Genomic DNA, 19,834 nt, shown 5'->3' on the forward strand with positions numbered 1-19,834 from the left:
AGTGATGTTGAGCTGATAGACGGTATTGTGTACAGGGTGAGTCTAGACAGTGGTAAGAGTGATGTTGAGTTGGTAGACGGTATTGTGTACAGGGCGAGTCTAGACAGTGGAGAGAGTGATGTTGAGTTGATAGACGGTATTGTGTACAGGGTGAGTCTAGACAGTGGTGAGAGTGATGTTGAGTTGGTAGACGGTATTGTGTACAGGGCGAGTCTAGACAGTGGAGAGAGTGATGTTGAGTTGATAGACGGTATTGTGTACAGGGTGAGTCTAGACAGTGGTGAGAGTGATGTTGAGTTGGTAGATGGTATTGTGTACAGGGTGAGTCTAGACAGTGGTAAGAGTGATGTTGACTTGATAGTATTGTGTACAGGGTGAGTCTAGACAGTGGCGACAGTGATGTTGAGTTGGTAGACGGTATTGTGTACAGGGCGAGTCTAGACAGTGGTGAGAGTGATGTTGAGTTGGTAGACGGTATTGTGTACAGGGCGAGTCTAGACAGTGGTGAGAGTGATGTTGAGTTGATAGACGGTATTGTGTACAGGGTAAGTCTAGACAGTGGTGAGAGTGATGTTGAGTTGATAGATGCTACTGTATACAGGGTGAGTCTAGACAGTGGAGAGTGATGTTGAGTTGGTAGATGGTATTGTGTACAGGGTGAGTCTAGACAGTGATGAGAGTGATGTTGACTTGATAGTATTGTGTACAGGGTGAGTCTAGACAGTGGCGACAGTGATGTTGAGTTGATAGACGGTATTGTGTACAGGGCGAGTCTAGATAGTGTTGAATAGAAAAAGCAAAAACTCAAAACCAAGTCTATTGCTATATGAGTAGAACTGTTCCCTAGGGTTTCTGAGGCTCTAAATCTCTATGGAATTGGTGTAAAGTGGAGGTTGGAGCAGAAGAGTGGGCAATGTTGGGTGGAATCTCGCTTGCACTAGCAGAGTATGATGATGGGTGGTGCAGGAGGTGGAATACTGCTGAGTGGTCAGTGGATGGGAGGTAATGTTGAGCATTTGGGAACCAGAAAGAGAGGGCTGTCCACTCCCATCAAGAGCTACAGTCTCAGACACCCACAGGGGCAGTTCCAATCTGTCCTGCAGGGTCACTGTGAGTCAGAATCAACTCAATGACAGGGGGATTGAGCATTGGAAATATGCAGTGTTGACTATGAAGTTGGAAGGTACTTTTAAAAAGAGGTTGATATAACAATTTTATTGGAACACAATCCAAACATCATACAGTTCAATAATGTCTAGGAGAGTTGTACAATCACTCTCACAATCAATTGTAGAACATTTCCATTTTTCTTGTACTCCTTGTTATTAGGAACCATGAATCCAGGTACTGTTTCTGTAGATTCACCCATCCTGGAGTTCATATACCGAAAAACATACCAAACAAAGAGTAAAAAAAAAACAACCCCAAAAAACAAAGAGTTGAAAAAGCTAACAACAATAATGAAATAAAATAGAGAAAAACACAGGTTGAAAAGAAAACATTAAACACATTAAAATGGGTCAAAATAGAGATCAACTGATAAGATGTTAGATTGTAACCTAGCTACCCTGTCCATTCCAGGGCATTCAGTAGGACAGCAAGCCTGTGCCCATCCTTCTCCGTGTTCAGTGGAGACTCACTGGAGGCTTCACCCACATGTATTTCCCCTTCCTTTTTTTTTTTCTTTTTTGAGGAGAAATTAAACCTTGCTTTTTATTTTTTAAATTTATAAACTAGTTGGCTAAGTACCCAACTATAACTAAGGCAAACCTGTTGTGTTTACCTAATTCCTCTTCATTTTGTAAAAAACCTGTTCGAACTTTAAACGTGTCCAAAGGGAGAGCCAATCAGATGTGGGGAGGTTGACATGGAGGGAGGGGTAATTTGGGTGGTATCAAATGATAAGTGACTGTGGATGGTGTTCGGAACTGGTAGGTTATGATTGAGTGAATCCACGTTGCCGAGCGGTAGAGACATGAGGCTGTGGCAGGTGGGTGGGTGGTCTGGAGGAGCAGGCGGTGCTGAGTGGCTGGTTGACACGAGGTGGAACGCAGCCTGAAAGTGGCGGCTGGCATCGACCCCAGCGTGAATTGGTGTCAGATGTTATCAAGAGAGTAGTGTTGGGCTGGGAGAGGTTGAGAAGTGATGGGGAGTTGACGGTTGGGTTTGTTTGTTTTTAAATTGTGGTGAAAATATACACAGCACTCTCCATTCCCAATTTCTAGGAGTCCCGGGATGATGCATATAATTAAGTGCTTGGCTGCTAGCCAAAAGGTTGGTGGTTTGAGCCCATCCTGAGGCACCTTAGGAGGCAAGCCTGGAGCTGGGCTTCCCTGGGGAGCCGTTCTACTCTGGGCAGGGGGTGGGGTGGGGTGGGGTGGTGGTGGTTGCTGTCATGAGTTGGGATGGACCAGCAGTTGGCATGTAGCTAACAGCCACAGCAACACAGGTGTTTCCGTGACTTTGAGTCCACGCTGTGCAGCCACCCTTGCTGTCCTTTCCAGCCGTCCTGTCACCACGAACTGACGCTCAGTGCTCCTTATGCAAAACCCCGCTCTCTCCCCCTGCTGCCACGAAGAAGCTTTGGTTTCTATGTATTTGCTGTTTTCAAGTAAACAAGATGAAATCGTATTTGGGCTTTTGCAACGGGCTCATTTTACCCAGCACAACATACTTCCTCAAGATTAATCCGTATCTTGGCCTGGATCAAGATTGCATTTCATTTTATCACTGCCACTGAGTCAATTCTGACTCATCTAGAGACCATAGGACAAGGTAGACCTGCCCCTGTGGGTTTCTGAGACTGTAACTCTTGACAGGAGTAGGAGTCTCCTCTTCCTCCCAGAGAGTGGATGGTTTCGAACTACCGTCCATGTGGTTAGTGGCGCAGCTGGTAAACACTCCACCTCCAGGGCCCTGTTTCTCTTACCAGCTGGGGAATACTCCATGGTGTGTCTGTAGCACACTTTGTTCACCGTTCATCCTGGAGGCTCCCCAGGTCGGGAGCGCAGCTGTGCTCATGGGTGAGCAGGCTTTTGGTTGAGTATATGTCCAGCTCTCATCCCTTCGGGGTGCCCAGCTAGAACTGAGAGTCCCAAACCATAGGGTACTCCTGAGCTCACCTTCCTAAGGACCAGCCGGCTGTTCCCCACAGTGGCTGCTCCACTTCGCGTTCTCCCCTGCCCCGGGGAGGTGGGGTGGTGTCGGCTCCCCCACCTCTACCTCACCAGCGCCTGCTGCTGCTCCTTTGCTGTGTGTTTTCGTTTTCGATCCACGCTGTTCTGAGGGAGGCGAGTTCGCCTCTCATTGTGCTTATTTGCCTCTCCCTCGTGGCTGATGGAAGGAACCTCAGTGGCACAGTGGCTAAGCACGTGGCTGCGAACGGAAAGGTCGGCCGTTCAAATCGACCAGGCAACTGCTCTGCAGAATCAACATGTGGCTGCCTGCTTCTGGAAGACTTGCAACTTTGGTAATAGCCAATTGTACCCTGAGCGTGTCGTGGTCAAAAGCAGAAAGGTCAGTGGTTCAAACCCCCAGCCACTCTGTGGGAGAAAGACGTGGCAGTCTGATTCCACAAGGATTACAGCCTTGGAGGCCCTGTGGGGCAGCTCTGCACTGCTCTTTTGACGTGAGGCACCGCGGAGCGGGTTCTTCATCAAAACAAACCTATGGGGACCAGAAGGAAGCAGCCTGCTCCTGCTCCGTCTGCACAATTGCTGTTACATTTGAGCCCTGTTCCAAACTATCTGTCTTAGAAGAAGTACAGCCAGCGTGCTCCCTAGAGGCAAGGATGGCAAGACTTCATCTTGCACACTTCTGACATGTTGTCAGGAAAGACCAGTCCAACATCACGCTTGGGAAAGGAGAAGGGCAGCAAAAAAGAGGAAGGCCCTCAAGGTGATGGATGATGCAGCGGCTGCGACAGTGGGCTGAGCACAGGAACAATTGTGAGGATGGAGCCGGACCGGGCAGTGTTTTGTTCTATTGGGCATACGGTTGCTATGGGTGAAAGCAGACTCGAAGGGGCTTAACTTTACCCAGCATGATGTTCTTCTCCAGGGACGCGAGATAAAGCCTCACCACTCTTGTGTCTAAGGAGCATTTTAGCTGCACTTCTTCCAAGACACACGTATTCGTTCTTCTGGAAGTCCATGGTATATATAGTATTATTCAACCAACACCCTAATTCAAAGGCATCAACTCTTCTTTGGTCTTCCTTAACTTGTTGCCCAGCTTTCCCATGTATAGGAGATGATTGATAATACTTGGCTTGGGTCACCTTAGGCCTCAAATGATACCTTGTCTTTTAAATACTTTAAAGAGGTCTTTGCAGCAGATTTGCCTAAATGTGTTCATTATTTCTTCTCTGCTGCTTCCAGGCGCGTTGATTGTGGATCCAAGTAAAATAAACTCCCTGACGACTCCACTCTTCTCTCCACTGAACATGTTGTTGTCCATTGGTCCAGTTGGGAGGATTTAGCTTTAGTGACACTGAAGTGTAAGCTCTACCGAAGGCTGTAGTCTGTGCTTCACACCCTCTTCCATTTCAGCAAGCGAAGTTGTGCACTCCGCAGGTCAGAGGTTGTGAATGAGTCTTCCTCCCATTCTGCTTCTTCATTTAGTCCCACTTCTTAGATAATGTGTTCACAGATTGAATAAGTATGGTGAAAGGATACAATCCTAATGAACACCTATCCTGATTTAAAGCCGTTCAGTACGTTTCTGCTTGTTCTCTTCAAACAACTGCCTTTGGATCTAGGCATGGATTCTACATGCGCACGACGGCGTGTTCTTGAAGTCCCATTCTTTGCAATGTCATCCCTCACCTGCTGTGATCCACAGAGTCGCAGGTCTTTGCTTAGTCAATAACGCACAAGAAAGCATCTTTATGGTGCTCGGCTTTCAGCCCCAATTCACATCCTCTTCTGCATCCAGCTTGAATTTCAGGCAGCTCCCTGCCAATGAATGTCCTGTTACACCAATTTTGAATTCTTTTCAACAAAATTTACTTGTGTGAATATCAATATTCATGAGACGTCATCAAGGATTCATGAAGGTGGGAGGGTGGGGAAAAAGGAGAAGCTTATACCAGGGGCACAAGTAGAAAAGGTTTTGGAAATGATGATGGCAACATAGATACAAATATGCTCGATACAATTGGTGTATGGAATGTTATAAGAGCTGTAAGAGCACCCAGTAAAAATGATTTTTAAAAATTTTACTTGTGTATAAGATTAATGATATTGTTGGATAATTCCGACATTCCATTACATCACCTTTCTTTGGAATGGTCACGGCTATGGATCGCTTCCAGTCAGTTCTCCTGGTGGCTGTCTTTCCAGTGCTGCACCTCTGTTTTGAAGCCTCTCAGGACAACGCTTTCTGGAGTCTTGTTTTTTCCCTGTGCCTTCAGGGCAACTTGAACTTTTCCTTCAATAAGATGGGTTCTTCGTCTTATCCGACTTCTTGAAATGGTTGCATGTCGACCAGTTCTTTTTGGCACAGTGACTGTGTGTGCTCCACTCACTTGCTTTAGATGCGTTTTGTGTTGCCCCATGTTTTGCCCAGAGGAACCTTTGATGTTTGAACACAAGACTTCATTTGTTTTCTTCCGTTCTTTCCACTTGAGAAGCGTAAGGGTGTTTGTCCTGTTTGGCTTTCATCACAGTGCATCACGGTACTCCGCCTTCTCCGGGCGCTCCCTTTGGGAGCTCCTTCTGACGTCTTCTGTCCGGCCCTTCTACACCATCTCTTCCATTCACTTGGTTCTGTGCTCAAGGGCAAGGTCGAGAGACTTTTCTGAACCTATCCTCTAGGAACACCATGAGTCAGAATCTACTCAGAGGCAACTGATTTTTGCTAACGAGGCCGAGGACCTTCCTTGTGCTTTTTGTCCCTTTGAAAGCCTTTTTGGTAGAGTTCCACCAGTCATTTGTGGTTTTTTTATTGGATGTTTATCTTTTTGTTGTCAAGTTGTAGAGCTTTGAAATATATTTTTTTGACCCTAGATCCTCACTGGATGTGTGGCTTCTGAGTGTTGTATCCCAATTCAGGCTATCTTGTCACTGTGTTAGTAAAGTCCTCTGGTGAACAAAATAGTTCTCTTTTATGAGAGCTCTTTCATCTCATTTATCTTTCACCGTTCATACTTTGTAGTCATTTTGGATAATCCGCCATTAATAACTCGGCTCTGCAGCCATGCCCCTGTGTTTCCTTCTAAGAATTTTCACATTGTAGTCCTTGGTGGTGATTGTGATTGGTTTGGAGGGAATGGTATGTTGAATTGGTGGTTGGTGTTGTGTGACAGACAGATGATGTTGGTGGGTATGGGTGTTGAATGGAGAGCAGTGTTGGGTTCCTGGCTGGGGTTGAGTGGAGGGTGGTTTGAAGATATGGCAAGGGGGAAATATCTACTCTCCTCTAACTTCATAAGCTGGAATGAGTATCAAACTCAACATCAACCTAAGGCCCATTCCTATGAGGCAGAGGTCAGATATGTCTATGCCAACCTATTTTTTACCAATCTGACAGCAACTGACTCTCTTACACCACTCTCCACTGGGTTTGATCATTTGCACAGGCAATATTCATGATTATGGGGTTTATTAGGGAACTTGATGGGTTACAATTCAGGATAAGAAATGCTCAGGATACAGTTCTTCTGGTCAGGAGTGCCTTTTCTCTGTTGTGTCTGCAGGCAGCCTCTTTCTGGTCTTTGGCCTCTCAGCCACAAGGCCCTTTGTCCTCTGCTCTGCTCAGCAAAGTGTTCCAAAGCCACTTTATCACGGCCAATACTTGCTCAAGGGAGACTCTACTCTACCATCAGCTTCACTCTCACTCCATGCCCCACCCCTTCAGTAGTAGCAAGCCTTCTGCCCAGAAGTGCTACTCTGAGGAGGATGAAGCATGCCACTCTGTGGCCTGTTGTAGCTCCCGATTCTGCCGCCGCCACTCCTCTCTCTGCACCTCCCCTGGTGTTTCAGCTCTGTGTCTCCTGGGTCCAAGAAGTTCCGCTTGCAGGGATCTCAGGGTCCAAGGAATGTGCTCTACGGTTGGCTCTTCTTTCTTGATAGCAGTGAGAACCACCACGTTTTATACCCAGCAGAATGACAAAAGCGACCAATCCCTGTTAGAATTCCATCCATCTGATTTGCCTGGTCCCATTCAGTTGTTTGGTGGGAGTACAAAGACTACTGCTAGAAGAGCCATATCAAGTAATTCCCACAGCAGTATTGAGTTGCAGAGTGGTGGTGAGCGTTGGATGGTGCCAGGTGTTGGTGTTTGGGATTGGTCGATGATGAGTGGTGGGTGGTAATTCCAAAACTGACTGCCATCAAGTCGATGCCAGCTCATAGCAACTCTGTAGGACAGGCTTCTCTCTGTGAGTTTCTGACACTGTAACTCTTTAAGGCAGTAGAAAGGTCCATCTTTCTCCCAAGAAGCAGCTGGTGATTTTGAACTGCTGACCTTGCGGATTGCAGCCCAACGCGCACTGAGGAGGGCTGATACTGATACTTTGATGGAGTACATGTCCGGGCTCTGTCAACCCACCCCAGCTCTGGGACACCCAGTGCCACAAGTTCTGGGATGTGTGACCAGGGCAGGTCCCTTGGGCCTCCTTCCTTCTCCCTCTGGCCTCTGACAGCACCGCTGTCATGAGACCTCAGCGGGCTGGGCTTCCTGAGGCAGGAGCCTGAGTCAAAGGTTGGGGGAAAGATGAGGTGGCTGCATTACAGGGGGATGAATCCCTACTTAAACAGCCTGCCTTCACCAGGGCAGCAACGGAACCTTCTTGCTCTCCCTGAGAGGCCCTGAAGCGGCAGCCTTCAGTGTCGCCCCTGAGCGGGCTGTAAACTCCGCGGAAGTTCAGGTGCTGGTAAGGAACTCCGAGCTGGTGGACTATGAAAAGTGGACCGTGATGGTGGTGCAGGTGAGGACCCAGGGGCTTGGGCTCGGGGGGGGGGGGGGAGGGGAGGCCAGGGAAGTCTGATCTCAGTGTGCTGCCGGTTCCCGGCCTGCAGGTGGTGGCCACCGACTGGGTCAGCAAGGACTCTTCCACGGCTACTGTGACCATCCGCATCATAGACATCAACGACAACAGACCCGAATTCCCAAAGCCTCTGTATGTCTTCACTGTGCCAGAGCACTGTGACAATGGCTTTGTGATCACCGATAGCATTCATGTGAGTGATGTGGGGCACAGCTGGGCTGGGGACTGTGGCCTGAGCCTCTGCAACAGCCAGAGTCACTAGTTCTGAGCAAGCAGCATGCCTGTGAGTGTGTGCACAGGGTGTGTGTGTGTGTCCTTGGGTGTGTCTTGGGGGCATTCTCTCTTTGTGTCAGGAAGCAGGATAGCTCTGTCCCCAATCATTGGAGTGCTGATAGCCAATGCCACTGCTTTCAAAATGTGCCCCTGTCATCTCTTTGCCTCCCAGGCCACTGACCCGGACACAGGTGAGGGCGGCCACATCACCTATGCCCTGACCCAGGGGAACAGGTAAGGTGTCAGGGTTGGAAGGCAGTGGGCAGACAGGTGGGCAGGCAGAGCTTAAGACTTTCTGCCTCACTGCAAGGCTTGGATTACAGATAAAAGACCATCTGTGCATTTCAGAGAAAGCCCGCGTCACCTTTTAGTATAAACATATGGCAAATTTGTATGGGATGTGCTCAAATCTCTTTGGTGGCTTATCTGAACCTCGATGGCCCTGGGTCCCCCGAGTTTTCATCCATGATCCTGGTGGCTCCGTACAGGGATAACATCTTCGAGGTGGATGCCAACACAGGGACGGTGACCGTGAGGGACAGCACCTTACTGGACCGAGAGAGGCAGGCCGAGTACATCCTTACGCTGCAGGCCAAGGACGGCGGGAACCTGTCGGACACGACCACCTTAGAGATCCACTTGCTGGACATCAATGACAATCCGCCTGTGGTCAGCGGCTCCTACAACATCTTTGTCCAGGAGGAGCGGGACCATGTCTCCTTGACCATCCAGGTGCCAGCCAGCCCCGGGCAGGGTGGCCCGGGAAGAGCCGACTCTGCGGTCCTGCTGCGCTCTGTTGCAGTGTGGGTCTGAGAAAGTGGCTCAGCCTCTCTGAGCCTCTGCTTCTTCTCAGGAGAATGGGGTTCACCGGACCAAGGAGCCAGAGGGGCATGGGGAAGAATGCAATCATTCACCAAGTGCTCTGTGCAGAGCCAACCCAGAGCAGACCCTCCAACTCATTCCATTCCTTCATGACCCTGCCTCGCTCTAGAGAGATGATTTGAAGGGGTGGGGGGGGGAGTTAAAATACAGAGATACTTGAGGATGCTGAGAAAACAAGGGTGGCACTGTGGAAGGGCCTGGAGGTGGAGTTAGAACCCAGGGCCTCACGCTGGCAGAGAGGAGCTGTAAAGGCAGCCCTTCGCCTCCTAGCAGCCTGACTGAAAAAGGAAACGTGAGCAGTGGTCAGCTTCACAGTCTTTGGGATGAAAATGCCACTAGCGGCTGCAGAGAAACTTCTTTCTTGGTCACGAAAACATGAGAAGAATCGCCCGTGGGCACTGAGAAGGGACACTTGTGAGATGCAGGATACCAGACCCACAGAATGGCAGTCACATGGCCACAGAGCCCCCTCTTCCTTGTCTGTCCTTGGGCCTCTAGGCCAGATTATCCCCAATCCCGGCGGGAGAGCACGGAAGGCTCAGAGAGGGCCAGTGGCTTCTCTGCAGGTGCACAGCGAATACATAGCAGGGCTGAGCTGGAGCCCAGGCCTCTCTGGTTCCGAAACCAGGGCCCTTCTCCTTGATCCCTGAGGCTTCTTACCCTAGGCCCGGAGCTTTTTGTGGCATGGAGCATCTCCGACTTGTCCCTGCAAGCTTGACACCCCACCTGACACAGTGTGGGCCCCAGGGAGTGGGGTAAATGAGCTGGCTGGAGGGCGGAGGACCCAACACACAGCATCAGGCTTTTGGAAAAACCAGCTGTGACCTCTCACAGAGGAAGCATTTAATGAACAAGATCCCAACAGAGCTGGAATCAAGACCATGTTCCAAGTTAGACTATCCCAGCTGTGCCTTCCAAGTCACATTTGCAGAACAGTGGCTGTCCCGCAGGCTAATCCACTACAGTTCTTGCCACCAGGTGACTCACAGGTGAGGGGAGGCACCTGATAGTCCCTCACATTACCACCTGTGCTTCTCAAGGGTAGCTCAGGGGCTAGGGTGTGCCCAGAGGAAGAGTCAGGTGGAGAAGGTATCGTGGCAAGAACAGCATGTGCAAAGGCCCTGTGGCATGGATTGCCGTCTGGGCTGGATTATACACAGGTTCCAGCAAGCATGTGTTCAGATCCCTAGCAGGGCAAACACACACACACACACACACACACACACACACACACACACACACACACACACACACACACTGGATGAGGCATTCACTGTATTAAAAATATAGCATCAAAGTGTACATCATGGGAAACTCAGAATTCTGTTGGCTCCACTCTGGTTTATGGTCCTCCCCGCTAGAGTGCTACTCCACAGGAAAGGCCTGGTGCATGGAAGGTGTGCAGTCAGTGACTGGCAGAAAGCTCTGGCAAACTCCTGATCTGATCCTCTTAGCTAGGAGGCTGAGGCTGGGAGCTAGACCAACATCCTGGCCCAAGTCAGTGAGGAGGAGCTGGGAGCCTGGAGGCTGCCTGGTGCTGATGCTGATGCCAACCCATCTCCCCAGGCCCACGACGAGGACGAGCCCAACACCAACAACAGCCGCCTGCACTTCAGCCTGCTGCCCGGCCCCTACAGCCAAAACTTTTCAGTGAATGCCAGCACAGGGCTCCTGACAAATCTGGAGCCCCTGGACCGCGAGGCCATCGACCCTGCCCTGGGGGGTCGCATCGTGTTGACAGTGTGCGTGGCTGACAGTGGCATGCCTGTTCTCAGCACGGAGGTTAATGTCACCATCAACGTAGAGGTAAGGCCAGGCTCAGCTGGGGCTGGGTGCTGGGACAGCCTCACAGCCTGCTGACCCTGCATTGGGGGCTCCCTGGTCCTAGGTCACATTTCTGCCCTTTGCAGTGTGGCAGGTAAGAGGGTCCTGGGACAAACAGAATGCAAAGATGGTGCACTTTAACCCATAGATGGATTTAGGATCCAGCCTGGCACACAGGGGCTCTGGGTGTTAGCCCTCCTACTAGTTCATAAGGTTTTACCTGGAAGCCTCCTGCCACCAATCAAGGGCAGAGAAGGGGAGAGAAAGCACTCCCTATGTTCTCTTCCAGGACCCTGAGTGGCTCATGGATTAAGCAGGCTGCTAACCAAAAGCTCAGAGGCACAAATCCACCTTCTGCTCCTTGGGAGAAAGATGAGGCTGTCTGGTCCCATAGATATTTACAGCCCTGGGAGCCCTATGGAGCAGTTCTACTCCATCCTACAGGGCCACTAAGGATACCTGGTGGTGTAGTGGATTATGCGTTGGTCTGCTAACCTCAAGGTCAGCAGTTCAAAGCCACCAGTGGTTCCATGGAATAAAGATGAGGCTTTCTGCTTTGTACTCCTGTAGAGACTTGCAGGGACAGTTCTGTTCAGTCCTCTAGGGTCCCTGGGAATTAGAACAGACAGCAATGGGGCTGGTGGGTTTTGGCATATTATTTACTGTACACGGCCCTCGCCATTGCATTGAAGAGGAAACGGAGCTGCCGAAGCAGCCTCGGGTCATGGAGCGGGATTCTAGGGCTGCACCAGCCCATATGCCACCTTCTTCTGGAAACGTGCAATAACTATGCACCTCTACCATGTCTGTGACGGGAGCAGCAACTCCCTGTGTTGGGCAGGCACAGCCTCTGCCACTGCACCCTACGGGGTTGGGATGGGCCTGTTTGTTTTTTCATATCAATAAAAGAGACCTCAGGATTGTGGGAGGAAAAAAAAAAGAGACCTCAGAGAAAAACATAAAACCCAAGCAAACAGACAAACCGATAGAAGCAGAAGTGTGTGTTGGCCATGCGGGGCATGGTACAGTGTGGGGAGGAAGTAGCATTGAACTTAGAAGTGAGCCACGTCTCTGCGCCTCCAGGAGCTGGTTGTCACACAGTCCTGTGAGTGGAATCTGTCATCCCCAGTTTGCAGTTGGGGACACTGGGGTTCAGAGGGGTCCAAGTCACATGGGGACCAGGGGTAGAGCCGGCTTGGCCTCAGAGCGATGCTCTTAACCCTACCGAGACTGAGGATGGCCCCAAGAGGCAGCTGGTCATGGTGTCGTCAAGCCAGCAACTCCATTGTCAGGAAATCACTCTGAAAATACACCCACCTCTAGTTAAGGCAGAGCAAACCCCACTTCCAAAGCTGTTTAGTCTAGTGTCACAATAGGAAAGGCTGAAAGCAAATAGATACCCCCCAGGATGTCACCCTCTAGAGAGTCCCCTGGGACCTGGAGCAGACCTGGGGGGGCCAGAGCGCCCAAGGGTGCCTGCCCAAGCCTGTGTCAGTGGTGAGGGAGGAAGCGAGGGGCAGAGTGGTCACACTGTGACAAGGGCTGCGAGCTGTGTGTGTGTGTGCATGTACGTGTGTGCCTGTGTGCACGGGGAGTGGGTCAGGGCCCAGAGGGAAGACAAGAGCTGAAAAGAGCAGACTCTGCATCCCAGACCTCGTAGGTCCCCAGGACCCAGCTCTGCCCTGAGGTCAGCTGGACAGGAGGGGGAGGAGGCAAAGCTGGGGCCACATGGCGTTGTGGTAACATAATGGGAGCGAACAGAGGTGGCAGAGTAAGAAATCTGTGCAGTGGGGACTCAAGCTGGGCCTGGCGGAGGCGTAGACAGGGCAGGACCCATCCTAGAACCACATCAGTTGCCCTCGGCTCCCACCTGTGGCGCTCACGTGGGCCAGAGGAGAACTGGGCCCCCTGGGGGAGGGCAATGGCTGATTTTTCGGAGGTCGATCTCCAGGCCTTTCTTCTAAAGTGCCTCTGGGTGGGCTTGAAGCACCAGCTTTTCTGCTAGCAGCCGAGCATGGTGCCCCTCTGCAGCACCCAGGGCCCCTCCTCCCTCAGGAAAGCAGGATCTCAGGCGTGGGGGAGGGGCAGCTTGGTGGTGGTGGATCACTAACTGCAGAGGTCCCGCCATAGTCACTGAATCCAGGCGGGTTACCTGGGCCCTCCCTGGCCTCTCGGGGAGGCTGTTTCCTTGCCTGTGAAATGGGGGTAACACCTCACCAGGTGGCAGTGTCAGGAGACATGGACGAAAGTCCGAGACTCAGAGCAGAGGACATTGGAGGGGGCTCCAACCGGTTTGTGGGACAAGAGAACGGGAAGGTCATGGGATTAGTTCACGGACACCCGCATACCTCTCCTATTGGGTTCTCAGATCGGGTCTGAGAGCTGTTGTCTCATGGGCACCCAGTTCACGGTGGCCCTAGGTGCAGGGGAATGAAGCACTGCTGCCCAGCCCTGTGCCAAACTGACCGTGGGCTGCCCCTCAGGCTGTTGGGGTCCCGAGAGTTTGGGAAGTAGCTCGCCAGGCCTTCCTCCCTCGTTCGTCTTAGTCTGAAAGACCCCTCTGCTGACAGATAGGTGATGGATGCATGGAAGGCCCACCAGCCAGGGATGACCCCCAGTTCTTCCCTATGGAAAAAGACATCTCCCTGGGATACCCTCCCCCCAGCCCCACTGCCCGCCAAGGTCTGCTCTGGGTGGGTGCACCCCGAGGGCTGCCGGGGTTCAGAGGACTCAGGCCTGCCTCTGCCTGTAGGACATCAACGACAACCTGCCTGTCTTCAACCAGTCTGCCTACAACTTCACGGTGAAGGAGAGGGTCTCAGGTAAGCTCCCTCAGGCCACCCTGTGGCATGTGACCCAACACAGGGAGGGGGTGTAGTCCCCAAGGGAGGAGATGGCAGAGGAGGCTCCCAGGGGCCAGGCAGGGGTCCCTCCACCCTCTGCCCTCATCCACAGGAGTACTGGTGGGCGTGGTGGAGGCCTGGGATGCGGACCAGACAGAAGCCAACAACCGCATCAGCTTCAGTGTGGCAGGGAATGGCTCCTACAACTTCCTGATCCGAAGCTCACAGCTGGGGCCTGGCAAGGCCATCGGCCGGCTCCAGCTGCCCATGGACGTGACTCTGGACTATGAGACGCAGAACTTCTTTGGTCTGACCGTGACTGCCACGGACCCAGATCCACAGATGGAAGCTGAAGCAACGGTCTCTGTGATTGTGGAGGATGTGAACGACACCCCTCCCACCCTGACACCGGACTCGCTCCGGGGCATCCGAGTGGCCGAGAACGGCTCGGCATATGGCACCGTGGCTCAGGTGGCTGCCCAGGACGAGGACACTGAGGCTCAGCTGACGATTGAGCTTGTGGACGTCATCTGCACCAAGGCTGGGGTTGACGTAGGCAGCCTGTGCCATGGCTGGTTCTCTGTGATACTCAATGGCTCTGTGCTCGTCAACCAGAGCGAGGCTATTGACTACGAGCTCTGCGACCTGGTCACTCTGGTTGTGCGGGCCCATGACGTCACGACGGACCCCCGTTTCGAGGCCTACAGTGCCAAGGGTGAGGGAGACCAGCCTGCCGGCCACGGCAGGCTGCAGTCCAGAGGCTGAGGGACCACTCGATGGGCTGGGGGCCACAGGTCTGGGTTCAAATCTGCTTGGCTTCTGATGCATTTGTATCTCTGGAGCAAGTCCTGGCATCTCGCCTAAGCATGCGTCCAGGTGGCCTACAAGCAGCTAGCGAAAGTTCAGTGGGCACGCACACATACACTTCCATTGAGTGGCGTGCCCGGCACACAGTAGCACTTTCCTGGCGCCGTGGTTTTGCGAGGTGGTGTAAAGGGAAGAGCACACTTCACAGTCTGAGAGGCGTGAATCCATTATCCCACCTCTGACACCAAAGGACAGTAAGCAATCGGGCTGTCATTCCGTCCAATCCATGGCATCCCCAGGTGTGTCACATAGAACTGTGCTTTTTTGATATTTCCCAACCCCCAAATATGTGAAACCTTTTTATATCCTCAGAGTTTTTTCCTTTTCTGGTCTTCCCCCTACCCCCCAATTTTCCATGTACATTTCAGTGACAGCCATAGGGTTTTGGACTGATGTTCAGAAGTAGATTGCCAGGCTTTTCTATCGTGGCACCTGTGGGTGGACTTGAACAAGTAACCTCCCAGTTAACCGACTGTACCACCCAGGAACTCCAAGTAACAATAGCCATATAACAGGTAGTTTATACTGAGTCCTTGCTACAGGCAAGGACTATGCCAGGCACCTCGTAAGCCCCCCACTCCTTAAGGTAGGCGGTCCCTGTGAGGAACATGAGCTGCAGCCCCTAAGAGCTTATGCAGCTAGCAAGGATCAGTGTCATGTTGTGGGCAGTAGCAGGGACATACCTGGGCTGATCCCAGTCTCTGAACAAGCTGCCCACCGTGGCTCTCTTGAGGTGGGGATATGTCACTCTCTCCCACCCAGGCTGGAGAAGGTGGGAAGGCACCCCAGGGGAAGGTGCACCAGAGGGAGGCTGCAGGGTGGATGGGTCCTGGCCCAGAGCTCAGTGCCCACAGCCAATCACTTTTTCCTTTAGGAAGCCTCCCCATCACTATTGAGGATGTGAATGACAATGCACCCTACTTCCTTCTGGAGAATAAGACTTTCGGTAAGCAGCAACCTCTCAACCCCCCTTTCCCCCCACATACATACCCTGAGTCCTACTGACCAGGACGCCCTTGGTAGCGCCCATAGACCCTCCTCAGGCCCCAGGTGGGACCTTAAACATGGAGAGAGGTCTCCGACCCAGCCTCGCCCCAGTGTTCCTACAGGGGGAGGCCTGGGCTTCCCTTCCAGCTCTGCATGGGCTCATGTCTGACCTGGGCCATGCCGCTCCGGGCCTCACGCTTCCTCTCTGTGCAATGGCACTTGGATGACATCTAACTCACCCCTGGCTCCCGAATAGCTGCCTTGGGCTCCAAAGCGGTGACTTCGGTGCCCCTGCCCTCACTGCCCGCTTCCTGTTCTCGCCTGTAGTGATCATTCCGGAGCTTGTGATGCCCAGCCAGCTTGTGGCTTCTGTCCAGGTGAGTCTTTGACTCCACCCTTTGGTAGCTGGTGGACACATTAGGCCCAATCTACACAGGATTCAGGCTTCCAGGCCCTTCAGACACTCCCCCCAAAAGCTTGAACACCGGGAAGGAAATGGATGGGCTCCCGCACAAGGAAAGGAAACCCCAGGATGGATGTTAACACCCGCCTAATTGATGTGATCAGATGTCATTCACTGTTACAGTTAGTATTTATCAAAATTTCATGACTATGAAAACCACTCGCAGGCTACATTTTTCTCACTACATCACAGTTCTTGAGTGTTATGGAGACGCCATAGCCAATTGTAAATTAAATGAGTTCCTTGTGGCTACATAATTTCCCAAGCAACATTATAACAATGAGCTGATGGGGCTGAATTGGAGTGTGTTTAGCAGAGGCTGGTGGTGATGCTGCGTGGGAGCATAAGCCCCTCATAATAACTGGTGGGCCTCTCCCTGCTCTGCCATCCCTCTGTAGAACTCGGTTTCCCTTCCTGGACACAACCCCATTGCCCTCCGGTCAATGCCGCCTCATAGGGAGGCTGAGGGACAGAGTAGACCACGCCACAGGGCTCCCAAGGCTGTATCTTTACAGAGGCAGACTGCCACATCCTTCTCCTGAAGAGTGGCGGCTGGCAGGTTCGAACTAATGACCTTTCGGATCACAGCCCTGCATGTAAACACTACAACACCAGGGAGCCTTTCTTTCTGGGCATGAAGTTGGCAAATCAGAGACATTCCCTCCCGGCAATAGGGTTATGAGGTGGCTGGTCTCTGAGGGCCAGCCCTCTGCTCTGAGTGTGCCTCTCTGGACCCTCTGTAAAATGGGGCCGGAAGGGTCCCTTTCTGGGTGCTCCAGGAGCCCCTGGGTGGCGCAGCTCCCTGAAGAGTGGCTGCTCCACGCCAGCAGATGTGCATTGGAAGAAAGGCCTGGCAACGTATTCCTAAAACACAGCCTTGAAGGCTATGGAGTGCAGTCTGCTTCAGATGTCTGCACCCACAGAGCCACCATGCGTCAGTAACTAGTGGACAGGTCCTAGGCAGGGGGAGTTTCACACCCTAAAAAGTCAGTTTCTCCATTTCGTCAATTGCAGTCGATTGCATCCTCGTGCTCGCCAGAGAGCCCTCGTGATGGACCTGTGTACATTGCTCGTTTATCAATATCCTATAAATGGATCCTCCTTGAAACAACACCAGCTGGGGCCTCATCCTGAGCAACGATGCCAGCGGCCTCACGGCTCTGTGAATTGATTTACTTTGCACCGATACACACATACCCACTGCCACTGAGTTGATTCCAACTCATAAAACCAAAACCAAACCAAACCAGCAACCACATCCACTGCCATCTGGTGGATTCCTGCTCAGCGCAACTCTATATGGGGTTTCAGGCCCTGTCGGTGTTGACAGGAGCAGACAGCCTCATCTTTCCCCCAAGGAACAGCTGGTGGTTCTGAACCACTGACCTTGTGGTTAGCAGCCCAATGCTTCCTCCACCGCATCACCAGAATGCGGTGAGAATAGGCAAAATGCACCTCTATCTCACCCTAAATCATTTTTTGGTCCCCCAAGGGAAATTGGTCTCACATTGGCAGACACTTGGATGACAGGACCCAGGGCCTGCCTGGTGCACAGGGGGTGTGCAGGAAATCTGAAAGTCTCTGTGTTGTAAATGTGGGGTGGGGGGCATAGGGCAGGGCCAGGTTTCCCTGTGGGGAGACTTCCTGCTGTGGTCTGAGATGTGTGCAAGCCTGGACTTGTAGAACATACCTGCTGTTTGTGTGACGCACTTGCTGCTTGACGTGGCTGAAGGACGCTCTGTCTGAGTCACCGAATCAAAGGAGGGGATGTGAGTCCTCTCCGATGTGCCTCAGGAGAAAGGCCTGGCGATCTGGAGAAATCTGCCATTGGAAACCCTCTGGCGCACACTTCTACCCTTGGTTGATGGGGTGACTGAGGGGGATTCCAGGGGCCAGCCTCCTGGGTCACCCAGACTCTGGCTCCTGCTGCGGGCTGTGGGGTGCCAAATGTGGCCCCCTGAGACCGTCCCTTCCTGCTCCTAGGCCAGAGACAACGACTCGGGGGACAATGGTGTCATCGTGTTCTCCATCCTCCAAGTGGACTTCCTCTCTGACAACGGGGCCACCACCTCTTTCCAGGGCTTCTTCCAGATTGTCACCTCCTCAAAGGACAGCGTGTTCACTGGCAACATTGAGTAACCATGGGCAGGCCCTGGGATCGGAGGGGGGCGTCAGTCTCACTGTCCCAGGCAGTGAGGAGCCCCCTGTCCTGGGAGGTAGGCAAGTGAATCCCAGAGGAGTGTAGCTGAGCTCTAAGCCCGAGCTTTCTTCTCACCTTCCCCAGGCTGGTGACCAACCTAGATTCCACTCTCCAGGGCACCTACCAGGTGACCATCCAGGCCAAGGACAAACCTTCCATGGGTGATGTCCAGAAAGCCCAGACCACCTTGAATGTGAGTGCTGGATCCCCTGGTCCCCCTGGCAGCCCCCTGCCCGCACACCTGATCGCCCCCCAACACCCTTCTCCTGCAGCTCTTCACCGTGGACCAGAGTTACCGCGTGAGGCTGCAGTTCTCTGTGCCCAAGGAGGAGGTGGGCGCCAACCTGGAGGACATCAAGGCGTAGGTCTAGGGAGCCTGGTGCGGGGCTGTGGGGGAAGAATAGGGATGAGGAGCCTCATCTTAGACAAGACCCAAGCAGACTGTTTCTCTCTGACCCACTTGACTGCTCCCCTGCTTTTGCCTCGATCTCTGCACCTATCCCCCTGTGCCCCATGTCCTCAGAGCCTCTGGCTGGTTGTACAGAGAGATGCCTAAGCAGGACTGCCATGGACAGTTGCACAGCGTTTACACGCACAAGGGCATGCTGCCTGCCAGGCTGAGTCCAGCCCCAGAGGAAGGGGTATCGTGTCTGATCTGCAGAGGTGCTAGCTGCTGAGCCAATGGAGCTAGGGCTTGGACTATACAGAGAAGGTGTACTTTTCTCATTCCCACAATGCCTCGCTCCACTCGTCCACCGAGGCGCCGGCCCCAGGCCTTTGAAACTCTTGCTGCCTTTACAGAGCTCTCACCCAGGCGACCAGAACGACCATCTACATCGTCAACATTCAGGACATAGATGCCACAACTCGGTGAGTGCATGTTGGCCCAGTGGTGGGGGCTGGGGACAAGGAGAGGGGACTGCTGGGTGGTTCTGGGCCACTCCCTTCGTCCCCCACTCCATTGCAGGGCCCGGGGTCGCTCCTACCTTGATGCCTACTTCGTCTTTCACAATGGGACTGCCCTAACCCTCAATGAGCTGAGTGTGTGAGTGGGGTCACCCTCAGGAGGGGAGGGTGGGTGAGACATCTCCGGGCTCCAGTGCCCCGGGGTTTGAGCAGGCTCTGTGGACAGGTTGATCCGGAAAGACCAGAACTCGTTGACACAGCTGCTCCAGCTGGGCCTGGTGGTGCTGGTGAGTGTCGGCAGGGTAGAGGTCACTCGGGAATGGGGGGAGGGGTGCTGACTCACAGCAGCACCCCCCTCACCTGTCCTTCTTCTTCAGGGCTCCCAGGAGAGCCAGGGGTCAGACCTGCCACAGGTGCTTATCAGCGTCATCGTGGGGTTGTCGCTGGCTTTGCTGCTGACCCTCGTGATCACGACCATCACCTTCGTGTGTCTCCGGAAGAGGTGCGGTTCCCACCACCGGCGGGTCTCCGGTCAGGGACAGTAGGGGGCTAGAAAGTGCTATCTCTAGGCATCAAGTAGATTGGCTTCGAATCCCTGG

At 52.8% G+C, this 19,834-nt stretch overlaps 1 protein-coding gene across 1 annotated transcript in view; it reads left to right on the forward strand.

The window, feature by feature from the left end:
* CDHR2 (cadherin related family member 2) overlaps window positions 1-19,834 on the forward strand; it is a 47,981-nt gene that overhangs the window by 24,068 nt on the left and 4,079 nt on the right. The window contains exons 12-27 of the mRNA XM_075542726.1: window positions 7,775-7,930; window positions 8,022-8,183; window positions 8,436-8,497; window positions 8,752-8,995; window positions 10,712-10,951; window positions 13,722-13,791; window positions 13,925-14,527; window positions 15,554-15,625; window positions 15,994-16,043; window positions 18,113-18,264; window positions 18,414-18,522; window positions 18,602-18,690; window positions 19,131-19,199; window positions 19,297-19,374; window positions 19,462-19,522; window positions 19,613-19,737. Coding sequence (XP_075398841.1) covers window positions 7,775-7,930; window positions 8,022-8,183; window positions 8,436-8,497; window positions 8,752-8,995; window positions 10,712-10,951; window positions 13,722-13,791; window positions 13,925-14,527; window positions 15,554-15,625; window positions 15,994-16,043; window positions 18,113-18,264; window positions 18,414-18,522; window positions 18,602-18,690; window positions 19,131-19,199; window positions 19,297-19,374; window positions 19,462-19,522; window positions 19,613-19,737 — 2,342 coding nt within the window. The remainder of the gene's footprint in view (window positions 1-7,774; window positions 7,931-8,021; window positions 8,184-8,435; window positions 8,498-8,751; window positions 8,996-10,711; window positions 10,952-13,721; window positions 13,792-13,924; window positions 14,528-15,553; window positions 15,626-15,993; window positions 16,044-18,112; window positions 18,265-18,413; window positions 18,523-18,601; window positions 18,691-19,130; window positions 19,200-19,296; window positions 19,375-19,461; window positions 19,523-19,612; window positions 19,738-19,834) is intronic.

This window comes from Tenrec ecaudatus, chromosome 2 (assembly GCF_050624435.1).
Source record: "Tenrec ecaudatus isolate mTenEca1 chromosome 2, mTenEca1.hap1, whole genome shotgun sequence".
Classification (NCBI taxonomy): domain Eukaryota; kingdom Metazoa; phylum Chordata; class Mammalia; order Afrosoricida; family Tenrecidae; genus Tenrec; species Tenrec ecaudatus.